We start from the raw sequence: 19,468 nt of genomic DNA on the forward strand, positions 1-19,468 counted from the left end.
CCCCGTCCCCCGCCCCGCCGGCTGCAGGGCGGGCAGAGAGGCCGGCGGTACCCGAAACGCGCGGGCGGGCGCGTGAGAGCTCCGTGTCGCCCCGCGTCACCTCGCGTCACCCCGCTCCGCCTGCTTCCCAGAGCCCGGCGCCCCGCCCCACGCGCAGGCGCAGTGCCGCTTTTCGGGTCCGCCCTTTCCCGAGATTTGAATTTTCCCCAGCAATGATAGGCAAATACCCGGATGGTGATCGCTAGCCTTTTCGCGCCAATACTGTAAGTTCTCGCAGCAGTCTTAAGAGGTGGGTACTGGCCTCGCCCCAATGTACCAAATCTTGCAGAAGGCCGGCCGGTCGCTCCACGGTCATGTGCACTGCCAGACTCAGGCCGTAGTGCAGGGGCCCCGCGCTGGTGTCAGAGAGCTTGAGGCAACAACAGAGGATTTTTCCACTTTCTCTCAGCTTTATTTCATCTTTATTTTCACCAACCCCTAGTTGAAATTTGGCATTTCCCGCAATTACGCGTGTAGGCTACAGAGCACACGCAGAGTGTTAGTCTGGTGTCTTTGTCACCGATGGAAGTGACATCATTTCAGCTCACTTAGCTTTTGTTGTAGTTACCTTGAAATTAACTCACGTACAAGACCTGCCCGTAGGTCCTGTCATTTAACTTACTAGTAAAGAAGCACATTATTACCGTATCACGTGTTTTCAAAAATATTTTCATACCATCTTTGGACCTGTTAAATTTGTGTTGTAATTCTGTTTCTATGTATTTGGAAGCATTTGTTTGAGAAAGGCCACAGAGACCTGTGGCAGCCAGAGGACAAGAGCCCTCCCCTATGTATGGGTGTGCCACCAACTGCCCTAAATGACCTTGGGCATTCACCTCCCCTCTATGGCCCCAAGGCCCTCCCTCTAAAATAAGGAAAATAAGGAAGGTGAGCTTCCGGTTTCCGAGGGCCTTGCCTGAGGTCAACAGTTCTCTCCCTGGAGTTCAGGAATCACTGGGGTTGCTCCAGGCTTCTTGGGTATCCAAGTGTCCCAGAGTGACCTTGCCTGCCAGGGATGTCCCACGTCACAGCTGTCAAGCTGGCACCGCCTCATCTGCAGCAAGGGAAGTCAGGATAGTCAGGGACACAACAAGCAGTTTCGTAAATGCTACAGGAAAGAAGGCAGCACACTGTAACAGTGGCTCCTGCATGAACGCATAAGCCCCGGGAAGCAGGGGAGTCTAATGAACATGTGTTAACCCCTTAGCCAGAATATTGTCATGCTTTGCAGAATTTCTCCAAAAGACTCCAGAATGCAGGCCAATGCCTTTGACCTTCGCGTGCCAGGTGCTGGGGGAATCCCTGAAGAACTTTGAGTGTCCTATACCAAGGGTCACGGCAGTTCAGGTGTATGGAGGAGCCAGGCCATGAACTACCCAGCCTGATCTCCTTGGTTGACTCGGGAAATTGGTTTGATGACATGTCCCTTTCAGCTTGCACAAGGGCTCAAGTGGACTCTGCCCAGGAGCCAGAGAGAGGAGTCACTGTCGACGCCCTTCCTGGACCTCCTCTTTTCAGGCTGGCGGTGCGTGGCTCCTGTCCCCAGCTCTCACCCGGGCTTGCTGACAGACAGGAGGGTCAGGCTAGTGCAGGTCCCAAAGGCCTGGCACTTCAGTCTGCAGAGCCAGGCCCCAGAGGGGTGCAGGGGAGGTGTCCCGGCTGGAGTCAGCAGCTGAGCGGGAAAGCCGCTACAAGAGAACAGCAGCCAAGTGGAAAGCGTCAGCAGACCTGAGGCAGGAGGGGTGAGGCCTGCAGAATCTCATTCCGGGCAGGACAGACAGGGTGTACGGAGCTCTTAGGGCTCCAGGGGACGACACTTGGATGTGTGGCCAGGAGACTGGGACGTGACCACACGTGGAATGGAGAGCCAGGCACTGAAAGCTTTATGCCGGAGTGGCACGATCCACTCCAGGGGCACTTGAGGAACATGCTGGGGGCAGTTGTGCGAGGCCCACGTTAGCAGTGGCCAGCCTGGAAGTGGGACCCTGGCGGCAGACATAGCCCCCTGGCCTGGGAAGCTCTTAGACAAAGAGTTGGGGCAGGCGTGGGACAGTGCCACAAGCTGAGATGGAAACTCACCATCAGTGAGCAGCTGCAGAGTTGAGATGAGGGCTTTAGTTCCCTGGGGGAAACGCTGGGCTCTGTGGTCCTCCTTAACAACAGGCCCCCAAGGCAGGACGGGAGCATGAAAGCCCAGTAGCGTCCCCAGAAAATACAGTAGTGTCCAGAGCCATGTGAAATGGGACGGGTGAAAGCATAAGGAAGGACAGGGAGGTGTGCCTGAATTGCATCGAAGTGAAATTGAACAGATACTCACAGAGCTTGGGAGGAAGAGCGGAGAATCAGAGCCTGCTCTGCCCTTTCAGGGCCTAAATTGCAGGAGGGCAGGTGGACGCTGAGCCTCAAAAATAAACGGGGCTATGTGGTCTCCACTTATAAGAACTTATTTAATCCACACGAGGACGGTGCAGGGAGGTACCAGCAGCATTGCCATTCTGCAGGTATGGCAAACTGAGGCCCAGACCAATGAGGGCCCAAGATCGCACAATTAGCAGGTGGGGGGAGCCGGGGTTGGAGCACAGACAGTCCCTCTCTTCCCCACCTGCCTGCTGTTTTGGCTTTGAGTCATTTTCAGAGCGCTGAACCTTTTCTCTATTCCATGGCAACACGCTTCTAGGCTACTGGGCCAACTCACAGTGCAGCTGGCCCCAAAGCACTTGACAGTCATGATAACTGCATGTTCTTTTTACACTTTCTGCTTCTCTGACTGCAGGAAATGGAAGGTTTATCATGGGCCAAGGGAAGAAAGGGATTTGGGATGGTGTGGTGCTTGGGGGCAGGGCCGGAGGGCCACCAAGGCAGCAGATGCTCCAGATGCTCATCCTGCCCCTGTCATCCTCTCCCCCTCCATTCCCTGCCTTCCCCGGCCCCTCCCTCCCTTCCACCTCTCATTGTCCTGCTCCCTCCCCTCCTCCTCCTCTAGCACCACCCCATCCCTTGCCTTGGTTCCAGAACTTGGACAACAGTGAATGGTGTCAAACTGGGTATTGGTTAAAAGGCCTTGGGGCTGGCTGGAAACTTCATTTATGATACTGTTGAGGCAGGGAAGCCCATTCTGAATGGTAGCAACAGCGCTAGGAAAGGTGGAAGTCTCTAAATGCAGCGGCTCTAAGGGAAGTATGGCAGTGAGCTGGGTCTTACAGTCCACAGATGAAAGACAAAGCACATGGGTGTCAGGAGAGAAACGCATGACACCTCTAGGGGAGAGGTCATTCTAGGTGGTCTAGATGATTCTAGAAGCCATGAGTAAGAAGGTGAACACATTGTGGGTATCGCTTCACTTTTCTTTCTGGTTTTTTCTTCTTGGTGGATCCTGAAGCTGAGAGTTGGGAGGATGGAGGCTCTATTTTGGATGATTTTCTTTTTTTTTTTTTTTTAAGTTTATTTATTTTTTGAGAGAGAAAGCATGCAAGTGAGCAGAGGAGGGGCAGAGAGAGAGGGAGAGACAGAGAATTCAAGCAGGGCTCTACACCATCAGCACAGAGCCTGATGCCGGGCTCGAACTCAGGAACAGTGAGATCATAACCTGAGCCGAAGACAGATGCTTAACGGACTGAGCCCCCCAGGTGCCCCCTGGATGGTTTCCTTCCTAACACCCTCTTTTTGTAACCACAGAAGAAAAAGGCTGAGGGCCCTTCCACGTCTGCCCTGCCACTGGCAGGACCGCTGCGGGCTCAGCTGGGAGACGAGGAACGCTGCTTTGCGAAGCCGTGTGTGTGAATTCTGAACTCGCAGCGAGTCACGCCTGCGGTTCCGCATGCAGCCCGAGTGCACGCAGGCGCTGTGCCACGTGGCTGTGGCCAGCTGCTTCTGCGTGGCCGTCGTCTGCACAGGGGTTTTCGATGGAGTCTTCGTTCAGGTGGGCTACGAGCACTATGCTGAAGCCCCGGTGGCCAGCCTCCCCGTCTTCCTCGCCATGCCCTTCAACTCGCTCATCAACTCGGCCTACGTGCTCCTGGGCGTGTACTGGCTGCGGAGCCCGCCCGGCGGCCCTGGGCGCCCCGCCGACGCCCGGGGGGCTCGCTACCTGAAGGACGTGTTTGCCGCCATGGCCCTGGTCTACGGCCCGGTGCAGTGGCTGCGGGTCGCCACGCAGATGCACGCCGCCGCTGTGCTCGACCAGTGGCTCACCTTGCCCATCTTCGCGTGGCCCATAGCCTGGTGCCTGTCCCTGGACAGGGGTTGGCAGCCCTGCCTCTTCCTGGCCATCGAGTGCCTCTCCCTGAGCAGTTATGGCCTGGCCTGGCTGCACCCCAACGGCTTCGAGGTCGCACTGGGCGCGCACATCGCGGCGGTTGTGGGCCAGACCCTGCACGCCCACCGGCGCCACGGCGGCCCCTCGTCGGGAAGGTACCTGGCCCTGGGCATGCTCTCCTGCTCGGGCTTCGTGGTCCTCAAGCTGTGGGACCACCAGCTCGCGCAGTGGCGTCTCTTCCAGCGGCTCACCGGCCACTTCTGGTCCAAAGTGTGCGATGTGCTGCAGTTCCACTGTGCCTTCTTGTTTCTGACTGATTTGCACGTCCGCCCAACGCTTCCTCCTGACCGGAAGACACGTTAACTTGCAGAAAGAAGCTGCTTCCGGCCCCTGGTGGCCACAGCGTCGCCAGTGGGAAACCTCCCGGGTGTGATAAGAAATGAGGGCTACGCAGAGGGCCGTCCCTTCCTTCAAAGCCACGGGCTTCAGTATTTAGGGGTGAAGTGTTATGCTGTGTACAACTCACTTTCAAAGCGATAAAGCAAATATCCAAGTGCAGGGGAAGCAGGGATTCACTGTACTATTCTTGTAATTTCACTGTACTTTCAAATCCTTTCAAAATCAAATGGTGGCAGAAAGAGCCAGAGAAGTCTGTCAGGCTCACGGTGGCAGGAAAACATTTGTCTGCAGTAGCTTCCCGATTCAGGTGACATTCGTGGGCTGCTGACAGGGAGACTGAGTCACATCAAATACATGCCGAGCGGAGCGATGGGGAAATCAAGAGGTCACCGCTGCGCTGTGACATCAGTGACAGCTGTGCTGACAGCAGGTCACGTGGAAGGAGCCACGTCACCTCAGACCCTTTGCGGAGCGAGGCAGAGTGTGTCCAGATGAAGAAACACAGATGTCAAAAGTTGAATTCTCAACGCAAGTTGCGCTCAGAGCCAGGTTGTGGCTCTGATGGCCTCCGCAGCAACGGTTACTGAAGTGTCAGGAGTCTGTTTCCATGGAGAGACCCAGAGCACGGCATGAACTGCAGTCTCCTGATGGCACGTCAGGCAGGGCCCTGGAGTGGGCATCTGGAAAGCTCCCCTCCATGCATCTCATGCAAATGGCAGTCTCCGAAGCAGTGAGCCCGGGGCTGACACTGGAATTAACTCCCTCTTCAGCTCCTTGAAGGCTGTGCCGTCTGGCAGGCGTCTGGCCAGTAAAGACAAGGGTGAAGGCGGAGTTGAAAAGGATACTGGGGGCCCCCAGGGGGCTCAGTCAATTAAGTGTCCGGCTTCGGCTCAGGTCATGATCTCGCGATTTGTGGGATCGAGCCCTGCGTCAGGCTCTGTGCTGACAGCTCAGAGCCTGGAGCCTGCTTCCAATTCTCGTCTCCCTCTCTCTCTGACCGTCTCCTGCTTGTGCTGTCTCTCAAAAATAAATAAAAAACATTAAAAAAAAAAAAAAGAGGACACTGTGTTCCTTCCAAATGGCATCTCAGGATGGGCTGCCCATATGCACCCACTCAGTGTCCCCCCCTCCCCCCTATCCACCGCAGGGTCCCTCTCCCCAGAGCCTGTGGGGTGACATGTGGACCATTGGTTTGGAAATGGGTCCCCATGCTGGATGTTCTGTCCTGCCTGGGCACCCCTCGGGCAGGGGATGGGTCTTAACCAGGCCACCACCTGAGAACGCTGCACACACCTGAGGGCCTCCGCTTGGGCAGCGGTCACCCGAGCCCGGCCCGGCCCTTGAGGCCTGGGCAGACGATGTGGTCTGGCCTGGGGGCGGGTGCGCCAATGGGTCAGGAACAGGCTGGCATTTGCTGGGGGAAACAGCCATGTTCCGTGGCAGTGTCTTAAAGGCTCTGTGTGCCTAAGAAGAGGAACAGCGCTCTGGGTGTGTCCGGGGCGGCCACCCTTCCGTCAGAGAGGCCGGTGGGAGGGAACAGGGGAAGACACGCATCCTGGGGAGCCTGCTGAGGGATGAGGGTGGGTGGGTGGAGAGAGAGGGGACCAGGGTCTTATGTGGGGGGTGGGGGGCAGGGGGTTCTCCACCTAAAATTGGAGTTATTTCCGCCCTTTTAGTGTTGCTCTTTCAGCCACTGTTTCCGTCACCGACTGGGGCGGGTCCCCTGAGAAGTGCGGGGGTTTTGCACAGCCGTGTTCATCCCGCACCTTTGAGCAGTAACTTTTCATTTTGTTGCATTTCATTTTTACCAATACTTCTTTAATAAGTAAGCCTGAGAACCTTCTGGTTTTCATTCCACTCCTGCATGAGGCTGGGTCCCCACAGGAAGCAGGTGGCCGGCTCAGATTAGAGTGATTCAGGACGGTTTCACAGAGAACTATACTACGCACGCCACCACCGCGGGGCCGTGGGGAGGCTGCAGGCAAAGGGACAGGCAAGGGTGCGGCAGACCCCCAGAACCCCGAGCCCCTCTCTCCTGCTGGTCTCCGCCCAGGGTTATCTGATGGAACACAGCAGCACAAATGACGTTTCATTATCGTAAATTCACATTTAGGTGGGTATCTTGTCTCTTTATTTGCTCAGTCAGCTGACCCAAGCAAAGCCAGAGGCTGGGGACCTTCTGTTCCTCAGCCAGGCCCCTGGGTTTGGGCCACTGGAGGAGGAAGGCAGGTGGCTGTGGCCCCGCTCAGCTCTGCTGCCCTTCCCTCTTCTCCTTGGCCCCGTTGCCAATGTCGCCTCCATCTTCCCGCTGCAGGGCTGAGAAGCTGGGGGTTACCAGAGGGGCCCTCTCCCAGCTTTGGGCCTAGACGGTTTCGAGGTCCCAAAGCAGGGAGGGATCAGCGAAACCATCTGCCCCAACACCCCCATTTCACAGAAACTGAAAGTCTAGAACTCCAGCTTGGTTGACAGTTGCGTCAGAAATGCAGGCATCCCACCACCGTACCCAAAGTCCCACCCATGGCGTGGCTGGCTCTACCTGTCGCTGGGAAGGACGACAGTGGTGTTTCAGCCTGGATTCCGTGCGTTCCTGTACCACAGCCTGGAGGTCCCCCCAGCCCGGTGAAAATAGTCGTACTGGCTTTGGTGCCCGTGGATGGGATACAGGCTCGTGGAGGTGGGGGCGGGGGATAAACCACTAGCCTCCCGAGGACTGCCGGGATTCCGGTGGCTGTGCCACAGGACACGCAGTCCCGTGCGCTTGCATGACAGGTGCAGACACTGCCCGAGGGCCCCTTGTGCTTGGTGACAGTGTGCCCATGGCTGTGGCTGATCGCGGGCTCCTTCACCGTGTCCTCCTCTAGTGCACTGATTCCTTCCCAGCTTTCATTCCACTCCAGAGCCCTCCACCTCCACGCCCTGGGATGAGCTGCCTTTATCCGGGTCCATCTCGGGCGTGTGATCGAAGGGCACGTGGGTTTGCAAACCCTGGGCTTCCTTTCCACGTGACGCTCATGACTCACGTTTCTACCGGCAACAAGGGAGGCCGCCCCCCGGCCGCCCCGTGCAGAAAGGTGTGAGCGCCCTTTTTCACTTTGGGCCAGTCTGGTGGTGGCAAAGCGAAATCTCATCGTGACTTTAACTCCTGCCACCACCTCCATACACTGGCACGCATGTGCGCGCGCGCATGTGCAACTAGCGCTGGTGGACTCGTCTGTTGCAAGTTGCTATCCTTCCCTTGTTCTACAACTGTCTTTTCTTAATTTGTAGGAGCTTTTTTTTATATCATATACATTAACCATTCATCTGTCATACAGATGGCAAATATGTTTTCTTAATCTATCGTTTGTCTTTTGACTTTGTGAATGTTTTAAAGTAATATGGTTGAAGATTTCCGGAGTCCTGTGTGTCTATGGGTCTGTTGTCTGTGTAGTTTTTGGGTTTCCAGTCTTGCTGAAAACATTTTTCCAGGTGCTTAGATTATACTTGTCAAATCTTAGCATCTCCTATAGGTGTCTCAGATCTTTTTCATTATCAAATTTTCATTATTCAAAACCATTCAAAGATTAGTCGGTGGAGCCTGCGACTCTTTAGGGATCAGGAGTTTGAGCCCCACGTTGGGTGTAAGGATTAAAAAATTCTTTAAAATAGTAATTATAAAAACAGTTAAAATCCTACTGTCAGAAATAAAGCAGAGCAGCTGTTATTGTCAACATGACAGTTGATGAAACCACAGCGTTTCGCTCTCACCTCGGAAGATCTCCAGAAGTTGAAAATTTTTAAAAGTTATTTTAGTTAGCATACAATACAATATTGTTTTCAGGAGTAGAACCCAGTGATTATCACTTACATACAACACCCAGTGCTCATGCCAACAAGTCCCCTCCTTAGTGCCCATCCCCCACCTAGTCCATCCCCCCCCCACCTCGATCCATCAACCCTGAGTTTGTTCTATATTGTTAAGAGTCTCTTACGGTTTGTTTCCATCTGTCCTCTTTTGAAATCTTTGGATGAGTATAAACCGGGTGATTTACATCCTCCCCTGAGCCCCCAAATACCCATGTGGTTAGGGAGTGTCTCTTCCCCTTCTGTGTGCAGGCGTGTATCGCGGGTCCTGCCCGTGGTCCCTGTGCTGGGGCTGCGGGCTTGCTCATTTCCAGGCCCGTGCCGTGGGTCTGGTGAGCCGCTCATGCCTGCTTGCTGTTTCCAGCCTGGTGCTTCAAACCATGGTCAGCTTTTTCTAGTCTTTTATCTTTTCCATTTCCTGTCCTTTACTTTGATCTTTGCCCTCTGTGTCTCTTCAGAATCGCTGACTTCCGGTTTTACTTCTGCGCCTTCTTTCTCGGCCCTACCTCACTTCCACGGGGCCTCTGCCAAGCTGTATGCATTGCTGCCATCTCGCCGGCTCAGGTCTCTTCCTTTGTCAGACGTGAAGCTCGACGGATTAAATTGGAGCCCCTTCCTTGCCTTCCTGCGTCAGAGGTGCACATTGCGTGCACATGGGCACACTCTGCACCCCGCATGCTCTCGCGCCTTTGCTACGGGTGGGCACACGCAGGAGCAGTGCGTGCCTTGTAACTTTCTGCAAATGCACCACATAGTCCAGCCCCTTCGCCCACACGACTTGTGGAAGAGGTTGCCGAAATGACGTCAAACTCAGGCTGTCAGCGCTCCACGACCTCACCGGCACCGGGCACCATCAGAGGACTTCCGGGCTGCTGATCTAACTCGGTCTTGCAAGGGAAGGAGATAAATGAGGTGCCTGGCTGGCTTGGGTCATGATCTCACGGCTCACTTTGTGACTTTGAGCCTCACATCAGGCTCTGTGGTGACAGCTCAGAGCCTGGAGTCTGCTTCGGATTTGGTCAATAACCCTCCCCTGCTTATGCGCTTGCGCACTCTCTCTCTCTCTCTCTCTCTCTCTCTCTCTCTCTCTAAAATAAACAAACATTAAAAAAAAGAAAAAAGAAAGGCAAGGAGAGGCAAACACCTGCCAGAACGCGGACGAGCTCAGACACACTGCTGAGCAAAAGAAGCCGGCCGCGAAAGGACAGATTCCGGAGGATTCCGCTCCCATGAGGTGCCGGGAGCAGGACGGCGGGTTCGGGGTGGGGCTGGGGGGGGGGAGGGGGAGAGTTAGTGCCCAGTGGGGACAGACTGTCACTTTGGGAAGATGGAAACGTTGTGGGGAAGGGTGGAAGGGATGGCTGCCCAGAATATGAATGTTCTTTTTTTTTTTTTAATGTTTATTTATTTTTGAGAGAGGGAGGGAGAGAGAGAGACAGCCCGAGCTGGGGAAGGGCACGGAGACAGGGAGACACAGAATGCGAAGCAGGCTCCAGACTCTCAGAGCCTGACATGGGACTCAAGCCCAGAAACCATGAGGTCATGACCTGAACCGAAGTCGGATGCTCAACAGACTGAGCCGCCCAGGCGCCCTAGGATATGAATGTTCTTAATGACACAGCGCTGTACGCTTAAAGGTTGTTCAAATGATCCAGTTTATGTCTGTACTTAGCCACATGAAAACCAGCGTTGAGCTCTGCTCTCACTGGTTGGTTGTGGTGCAGAAGTTCTGCGTGCCTCTCACTGTCCTCTCCTGCGGAAGGGAGGGTGCTAGCGAGCGGCGCACCGAGGGTCCTCCGGCGAGGCCCGGGTCTCAGCCCCTCAGAGCTCGAGCGCCCGCCATACTTGGCCACCTTAGGGATGAGGGAACACGCATCACACTGGCCAGATGCTCTCAGCTCTTGAGGGCTTACTGTCTAGGAAAGTGAGTTTAGAGAAGTTGAATGACCTTCCAGTGCATGGAGGTAGGAAGTAATCAAGGTGGAGTTTGCCCTGGGGCTTTAGATTTCCCGGCCTTGCTGTTGGATGTTCCTTTATTATTTGTGACTGAAGCTCTCACCACCTAGATTTGGGATCCAAGACTCATTTTGAAAATACACTTTTACTTTTTAATTTTTCAGTGTTTATTTTTAAATGCTTATTTATTTATTTTTGACAGACAGAGCGCAAGCAGGGGAGGGGCAGAGAGAGACGGAGACACAGAGTCCGAAGCAGGCTCCGGGCTCTGAGCTGTCAGCACAGAGCCCGACGTGGGACTCGAACCCACAAACCACCAGATCATGACCTGGGCTGAAGTCGGAGGCTCGACCCACCGAACCACCCAGGTGGCCCTGAAAATACATTTTTAAATTGAGATCTATATCACATCCCATGCCGTTTATTCTTTTCATGGGTACAATTCACTGGGCTTTGGTATATTCACGGGGCCGTGCAACCGTACGTCACCACTGTGTCGTTGCACAACATTTCCATCATCTCGAAAAGAGTCCTGGACCCGTGAGCAGTCACCCCTCAGTCTCTCTCCCCCTGCAGCCCCTGACAGCCACTCGTCCACGGAGCTCTGCCTCCGTGGACTTGGGTGTTGTAGGCGTGTCAGAACAATGGAATCACTCAATATGTGTTTTTGTGGGTGTGCACGGGTCATGTATTGTGTAGCGTGTATCTCTTCCTGGTAATGGCTGTAGACTATTCCGTCGTGTGCACAGACACATTCATCGGTTGACACCATTTCCACCTTTTGGTCCTTATGAGTTAGGCTACCACGTTCACAGATGCTTTCGTTTGTCCTGGGTGCACAGCTGGCGGTGGAAACACTGGGCCATAAGCTGATTCCACGTGTGACTGTGCGAGAAGCCGGCACCCTGCGGCGCACAGGTACAGCGCGTTTCGCCTGGCCGCCAGCCAGCTTTTGTTGTTGCTTTTGATCATGGCCACTCTAGTGGGCGTGAAGCTTTGAAAACACATTCTTCATTTGCACATCTCTAATCAGAACTGCAGTGGCACGCGTAGGAGGATGGGAAATGGGCCAGGTGTGGACGAGGGAGGCCCGACAGATGTCACCTCTGAGGGGACTTCAGATGGGGACACTGTGAGAGATTGTCATAGCGTACTAAAACCACACCTAACACATGACTGTGGAAGGTTACGTGTGAGAGAATGAGGAAAAAGAGCTGGGCACCTGCTACCCAGAGAACTGGAGAACTATGGGGCAGAATAGACATTGGCACAAAACACCAACATGTTAGAAATAATGTTAAAATACTTTCAAAATATATAAAGCAACAATCCACAGAGCTCCACTTCCCTTGACAGTATTTAGGTCAAGCAGGAAACAGTTTGTGATGTTGCAGAAAATGTGAACAAGCCTGTGACGTGGGCCGCTGTCCCCGCACGTCCTCCCACGTCCACGAGTGGCACCCGAAGCCAGTGAGACGGTTGTGGTCATACAGCAAGAAGCAAGTGAGGTCGCAGGCTCGTGTCACACCACATTCTTGGAGCACAGCACCATCAGGTCAGAAGTACTAGCATGCAGAACACCCTCACACACACACGATGGCCATACAGCGCAAAGTCTTGAAGATCCTAAAGAGAATTTAAAAATACTTAGAACCACTTTAATAACAGTAACGGGTGTGTGACGGTGCTTCACGCGAGGCTTCCAGCATTAGAAGCTGACATAAGGTGTTTCCGTTGAGCCAAAGCTTACTAAGTGTGTGACCTGAGCTGTGCAGGCGCAGCCAGCGGAGGCCCTGTCCACCGGGACCCTGACCGCAAACACCGTCGTGACCCCTGTCCCTACACGTTCGTTTCGCATGTTTGCCAACTCTGCCTGAATGGAGCAGGGGACCCGTGGCATTCATCCCCATCATCACATGTGCATTCCTTTCTCGTAGTCAGCGGTGTCCCGTGATATTGAGACAGGGAGAGGAGAGTGAGCCCAGGAACCACAGCTTTTGCTTTTGCTTTTCTTCCTGCTTTTGCTACTTCTCGTCTTGCTAGGACAGACACCTCCACCTCACACACGTCTCGCAGAACACAAAGTACATGTCCTCCTGGTGAAGGTCAAGAGCTAATGCTTTCTTTGGAGTCTTCCAGCACAGCAGGTGACATCAAAGGAGGGACTGGGCAGGGTGGTCACAAAGGCTCTCCAAGACCACTGACTCATCAAGGCCCCTGGTGCCAGGGCGCCAGTGGCTGTTTGAGGACACTCCACACTCACCCTTGTTCCTGAATCAGAAGCCGTGCAGCTGGCCGCTGTCCTCAGTGGAAAGGCCGGGCCCCAAGCAAAGATGAGGCAGCCCACCCCCCTGAGTGGCCCGGACACTCTGTCAGTATCTACATTCTCTTTCCATCAACTCCATGCTCATTTCCTCTGCCTCACAGTTCATTTCTGTCCTGTCCGAAACCAAGGAGCGCCACCGAGTCCTCGGACGCAGCCCGCCTGCGGCGCGGCAGACATGTGGCTTCTTTGCAGCTGCCACGGACGGTCACGCACAAGTCTTTCTCGGGACAGATGCATTCGTGTCTTTTTGGTATAACTTAGCAGTGGAATTGCTTAGGATACGTGAAGTTCAAGTACATAAGAAACCAGCTGACAGGTCTCCACAGCGGCTGTCCCGGCTCACAGCACCGGATCCACGTCCTTACACCTGGTCTGACCAGTCCGTCTAGTGTCATTATCCCAGCACACGTGCGTGACTGTGTCCGGGGCTTCTCTCACGTTTCGCCTGGACGCAGGAGGTGGGCCGTCTCTTCCTCTGAGTCCGCCCGCGTGGGCAGAACCGGTGGCCCCCTCATGCTGTCTCTCAAAATAAGTAGGTATTAAAAAAAAAAAGAATAATAAAAGGGCACTATTGCAAGAAAGAAAGAAGTCAGAGAGAGACAGAAGAAAAGAACAAGGGGTGCCTGGGGGGCTCCGTCGGTTAAGCGTCCGACTTCAGCTCAGGTTATGATCTCGCGGTTCGTGAGTTCCAGCCGCACGTCGGGCCCTGTGCTGACAGCTAGCTCAGAGCCTGGAGGCTGCTTTGGATTTTGTCTCCCTCTCTCTCTGACCCTCCCCTGCTCATGGTGTCTCTCCCTCTCTCTCAAAAATAAATAAAACATTAAAAAAAAAGAATGAATGAGTCAAGTGAAGTTCAAGAGCGCAGAGGTCATTCAATCAGGAATTACGTTACTATGATTAGTAAGATTGATGTATCAAGCGAATTGCAAGCAGGGTTCGCAGCACAACGACTCCAAGCAGCCAAAAGGCAGGAGCTCCCCAGTGTCCATCCCCTGATGACCGGACAAACAGACTGTGACAGAGACACACAACAAAACGTTCTTCAGCCTTCAAAAGGAATAAAATTCTATTTTTAAAAGATTTTACTTTCAAGTAATCTCTACACCCAGCATGGGGCTCAATCTCACAACCTTGAGGTCAAGACTTGCATGGTCCATGGACTGAGCCACCAGGTGCCCCACAAGGGATAAAATTCTGATACGTGTTTCAGCATGGATGAGCCCTGAAAGGCTGGTAAGTGACAGAAGCCAAGACAGAAGTGGGTCCTTCAAGTAGGCAAGCAGAGAGACGAAGCAGGATGGTGGGCGTGGTGGGGGTACCGGGGGTAGTGCCGGGGGGTCTGGGGGGTTGCTGGGGAGTGAGTCTCTAATGCGGACAGTGTTCAGTCTGGGAAGATGGAAACGTTCAGGAAATGGATGGTGGGCGTGGTCACACATGACCTGAGGCAAAATCAGAGTGTGACGCTGAACCAACTGAGCCACCCAGGTACCCTGAGATGGTAAATTTTATACGCATATTTTACCACAATAAAAAGAAAAGAAAAAAGGTTGGTGCTGGCCGTCGGTTGGGAGCTCAGCTAGGGCTGAGGGCAGAGGGACCGCAGAGGGCACCGGTCCCTCTACCCATGTGCCTTTCCATGTCGCCTTCCTCACAGCGTGGTGTTCAGTTCCCAGGGAGAGCGTCCCACGAGAGGGAGCGAGCCTTGGAGGTCGCTCGCTCCCCTTACCCCAGACCGCCTCTAGTCAAGGCACGGACAGGGCTACCCAGGGTCAAGGACAGTTGGCCACTTGATGGGGTAGTGGAAATGTTCTAGAAGAGCAAGTGGCATGGGAAATATTATTCCAGCCATAACTTATTTAAATATATATAGATCTCCAGCCACAACGCAGAGGGCAGTGCCGTGCCTAACTGGGAAGCACCAGGAGCATTTTCATTAGCCCGGAATGACATGATGTCCTCAGGGCGCTGTAATTAACTCTGAAAACGAGAAATACAAGGACTACGCGTTGGAAAACACGAAGCAAAGTTCTCATTATTTGCAAGTAAGGTGATTGTACAACCGAAAAGAGAACAAGAGAATCAAATGCAGAAGAATTCCAAGAAATAAGCGAACGCAGTCAGAAGTCACACGGTGCCAACACAGCGGGTTTCCATGCCAAGTTAGAGGGCGCAGCGGAGAACCCTGTTCGGTACCCACTTCCTGTAGTGACATCACCGCGGGTAAAAAGTGGCATTTGCTGAGATGCCAGTCATGGTTCCTCATGGTAACCAGGCGCCGAGAACCCAGCTGGACACTGGCCCCACTTTCTCTCTGGGCTCGTCTGATTGTAGCATCGGGTTTGCCCCTTTAACCAGACTCGGGAGTGACCTCAACACCATGGAAACAGACACACGTAGTGATTTTATTTCTACCAGCAATTGCCCCACTCCCTTTGGCTGTACCAAGTTCCCCTTACCATATTGGAGGCCAAGTCCATCGTTTTCCAGGACTCCTGTAGTTAGTGGCATTCTGGCTCTTACTCACAATGGTGTTCATTTTCAAGCATGAGCCTCGGACCTAATTCGAAGTGGTCCCCTGCGCGAGGACCCCCTACCTCCCGAACGGGCCTTGCTGCCTTCCGGTGGGAGATTCTTGTGGCTAGGAGCCGACGAGACAAGCCCCTGGAAAGGCCCAGCTCCTGGCTGTGCCCCATGCTGGCAAGCAGGCTGCCCGGGGCTGGACCCTCCTGGGCTCCTCATCGCTCCGGCCCCGCCCGCCGGGAGCTCCACGGCTTCTAGATGAGACAGCATGACTGGAGCAGAGGACAAGACCCCCAGGCCTCCCTGTGACATGTCACACTAGCCTGTGCCCCTCGTTGCCAGGGCACGAGTGTGGCAGCGGGCAGACTCGGGACGGCCAGTTCTGCTGGAGCACGTCTCCCAGCAAGCTCCATGGAGTGGTGCTTTCCTCCACATGCGGCAGGTTTTGACCTCAGAATGTGACCGACTCAGCAGAGAACCGAAACAAACCACAGAGAGTCACCCAGCTTCTGGGGACCCAGCAGTCACATGCCTTTACTATGCCAGGAAATTCTTGTCTAGGAAGAGGAAGTTGCAAATAACTTGATTGTTTATTTCAGGAACTTCCCCCAAATCCATTTATCCAAGCATGAAATTTAAGTTAGCCAAGCAGCTGGCCGCCGTCGGGGTGAGACCCCGCCTGAGCGCACTAGGTCGCTGCGCGTTGTCCAGGGCGCCGTTTATCCTCACAGCTCCCCTCCAAAGCCTGTGCTTTGACGCAGCCACTGATGGTAACCAACTTCACTCAACCCCCGTCAGATGCTGTCCTTGAAAGTCGTGCCTTAAACCAGATTTCACAAGTCTAATTGAAAGCACCCCACCCTTGACCTCGCTCTTCTAAGAAGTTTGATTTTGCTTGACTTTGGTGGTGGGTGGTGAGAGCCCCCGCGGGGTGTAGGGGTCTTGGCTGGGAAATCTGAAACCAACATCCTTTCCTAGCCCCGTGTCAAACCACACTGGTGGCAGACATGACTTCCTGTCCTCACGAGAAACAGTTCCGGGACAGGGTGTCCTTTCTCATTCCATAGTCATACTCGGTAAGAACAAAGTAAACTAACTTCTGGCCCCAGAACATTCTCGCTCCCAGAAGGGAAGTGTGTGACCCAAAACTTGGTGGAGCCTCATCTCGGCTCCTCCTGAGTCTTGCCCCCGGCTGCGTCCACCAGACCAAGTTGACGATGTCCGAGACTCAGCCTGGCCTCAGGTTCCCACCTGGAAATCGCCGTGGGCTCTCAGGCTCTGTGTGTTTCTACTGCACTGACTCCAGCAGGCTCAGCTTTGCTTGCTCAGCAGGCTGTTGCGCTGGTCATTTGGGGGGGACCCATGACCAGTAGCTACAACTGGGAAATGTGGGGACCACCTTTGTTACCTCTGATGGGCCTGGTGGCTCGGGTGGCTGCACACAAGGTAGAAAGAGACCACACACATCTTCAAAGTCGGTTGTGTTCAGTTCCCATGTCAATCAGCCGAAGACGCAGGAAAAGTGTCCGAGGCCAGCTAGGTGTCCTGCGTGGGGCCGCACGTGGCCCCTGATCCCTGCACGCCTCGCCTGTACACAGGGCCTGCGGGTATGCGAAGCGCTCCTTTCTTCCTGGGCTCCTCTTCACCTTGAGGGACGACGGCCTGTGGTCTGAAAGGCAAGGACAGGTCGCTTACCGGGAGCACAGACTGCGCCCGTCACACGGCAGGGCCTGCGTGTGAACTGAGTTTTGTTCTGTTTGGTTTTTCTACTTCTTCTCGAGACCATATTGGAGATCTCTCGTTTGCAAAGAAAGCCGTTCATCTAAAAGGTATTGGCATGAGTATCATTCGTATTTAGTATTTTTTATTTGAATTTCTTCCTCAACCTGAACTTTACTGAGAAGGGTGTTTTACCATATCCAGTGAGCTCAGCAGGTAGAGCGCACGACCCTTACTCTGCACGTCCTGAGTTCAAGCCCCCACACTGTGTGCGGAGTCTACTTAAAGAAAAAGTAAGTAAAAGATTTTTTTAAATGTTCCAGCTGGAGATTTTCCAGGCAAGGAGCTGCTATCAGCTGACGTTGTTTTTTTTTAATGTTTTGTACATGTTTGAAAAGTGCATATCCTGTGTATCAGATCAATGTTGGTCTTTTGCATAAAACATTTACATATCAAAGGATCAAGTCATAAGAAGGAACCATGAGTGACCTTTCAAAATGATCATGAAGTAGGGAGAGACACCTAAATCCTGATACAGCAAGCCTGAAGCTATAAAGAAACACATGAGTAAGTTTTTGTCTGGAAACTACCATGAACAAAGCCAAAGACTGGATTCTGTCCTGAACTGGGATAGGGTATTCACGGCATCCATGGGGCTGGATCGCAGCTGTGACCCCGACTACGGAAAGAGCTCTCATGACTAAGAAGACAAAGCTGTGGGGGCGCCTGGGGGCTCAGACGGTTAAGCGCATATCAGGTCACCATCTTATGGTCCATGGGTTCGAGCCCAGTGTCGGGCTCCGGGCTGACAGTGTGGCGCCTGCTTGGGATCCCCTGCTTGGGATTCTCTTTCTCCACTCCCCCCACCCCTCTTGCTCTTCTTGCTCTTTGTCTGAAAATAAATAAGTAAACTTAAAAAAAAGAAAAAGTTGTGGAAGTCTCAGAACAGATACCACTAGATCAGACTCAGAAAAGAAATTCAGAGGCTGATGATGATAATAAAGACGTGTTTAGCATTCATACTTGAAGAAAGGCAAATAAAACGCAAGCTACGCTTTCTCACTGATTACATTTGCAAAGGTGAAACTTCTGGCCAAAGCTAGTGTTTTGCAGGCCACTTGGGCTGTATCTGGCAAAATGACAGCGCAACCCGGCTCCTGGAAGTCTCTGCTAAAGACACCCTTGCCTACGTGTGCACAAACACACATGCCAGAATTCCAGATTGTTTATGACAAACAGAAAACCTGGGACCGGCCTGGGTGACTGCCCAGAGGGTTCCGCGCAGCGTGTGCGTCTGCGAGGGTGCCGTCCGTCGAGCCGCAGGGAACAGCACCCGGAGTGCAGTGTGCGTTGCAGAGGGGGCCGGGGCTTTGCGGGGCCACCTCGGGGGAGGAGACGCCAGGCTGGGAAAGGGTTTGTGAGGAGCAGGCAGTTTTAAAAGGAAAAGTTTGTTTTAAACAACGGTTCTCTAAAAATGTTCTGGCTAGGGGAAAAAAATGGGGGGTGGGGGACCTGGTGGCCCGGACAGGACAGGGACTCCGCGTGATCCCAGGCTGGCTTCGCTCCCGGCCTGCTAGCCCGTTGCCTTAGAAACCGGCGCAGAGTGTGGGAGTCGGTTATCTCCGCCGCCATGGAGGCGGTGACTCAGCAGAAAACCCAACTCGAGCCGGCGGTCTCCGTTCACCAGTGTGGCCTGCCGACTCTTATTCTCTTCTAGAAAAAACAGTCACAAAAGACAAAATGTATGTTTTGGAGAACCGGCTGCGGAAGCATGACTTGAGCTGCTCTGTCCTTGAGATAAGGACCCGAGGAGAGAAGGGCTGAGAAAGTTCCCAGACCCAGATTCAAGGAGGTCACAATGTTACAAATATCACCCAACACGGATGCAAAGCAAATCGCAATAGGCAGAGAGGCCGAGGGGAGGACCCCGGGGGTGCGGGTGGGGAGGACGCGGGGTTTGGCACAAGGCTGGGAGGGTCTGACCTTTGCAGACCCCTGGGGCTTAGGAACCTCAGAGACCTCTCCTACTCCCGTCAGGCTCCCCTCAGGAACCAGAGAGCTGACTAACAATGCGTGGGCCGCGGAACCTGTGACACCCCGGAACCGTGTGGCCACAGATCCCCCCACAACTGGAATGAGCCCGGCAGGAATGGACCCCGGCATGTAGAGCCATCCAGCCAGTCAGGGTGGGGCCCGAGGAGGAATGAAGAGGAGAGGAAGGCAGAGGGCTGACCAGAGCCTTACAAAACCAGGACCCTTGCCTCTGGCCGCCGGCCTTCGCTTTCAAATGTCCCCTCCCTGTAAAGAGAGCTTTCCAACTATTCCACCTTCCTGATCTTACACTCGAAGACGCTTTTGCCTGCTGTTCCTTCGATGTCCACGTCTTCAGTCTGCTAAGGGATGAGACAATG

General features: G+C 53.8%; 1 protein-coding gene and 1 long non-coding RNA gene across 4 annotated transcripts; one reads left to right on the forward strand and one right to left on the reverse strand.

Moving 5' to 3' along the window:
- The first annotated feature begins 57 nt into the window (after positions 1 to 57).
- On the forward strand, positions 58 to 5,616 carry TMEM187 (transmembrane protein 187). 3 transcript variants are annotated; one of them, XM_029929420.1, is made up of 3 exons: positions 58 to 263; positions 1,473 to 1,564; positions 3,715 to 5,616. In XM_029929420.1, the coding sequence occupies exon 3, from the start codon at positions 3,857 to 3,859 to the stop codon at positions 4,655 to 4,657; it is 801 nt and encodes a 266-aa protein (XP_029785280.1). In that variant the 5' UTR covers positions 58 to 263; positions 1,473 to 1,564; positions 3,715 to 3,856; the 3' UTR covers positions 4,658 to 5,616. The 3 variants fall into 3 exon arrangements, with proteins under 3 accessions (XP_029785280.1, XP_029785279.1, XP_029785281.1); XM_029929419.1 differs by lacking the exon at positions 1,473 to 1,564 and having other exon boundaries at positions 58 to 289; XM_029929421.1 differs by lacking the exon at positions 1,473 to 1,564.
- Positions 5,617 to 10,897: 5,281 nt separating this feature from the next.
- LOC115284343 lies at positions 10,898 to 16,623 on the reverse strand. Its single transcript, XR_003905167.1, has 2 exons — positions 15,275 to 16,623; positions 10,898 to 12,118 (listed from the first exon to the last, which is right to left on the reverse strand). It is a non-coding gene; the product is annotated as an uncharacterized LOC115284343 (long non-coding RNA).
- Between the last annotated feature and the right edge of the window lie 2,845 nt (positions 16,624 to 19,468).

This window comes from Suricata suricatta, chromosome X (assembly GCF_006229205.1).
Source record: "Suricata suricatta isolate VVHF042 chromosome X, meerkat_22Aug2017_6uvM2_HiC, whole genome shotgun sequence".
NCBI classification, from domain to species: domain Eukaryota; kingdom Metazoa; phylum Chordata; class Mammalia; order Carnivora; family Herpestidae; genus Suricata; species Suricata suricatta.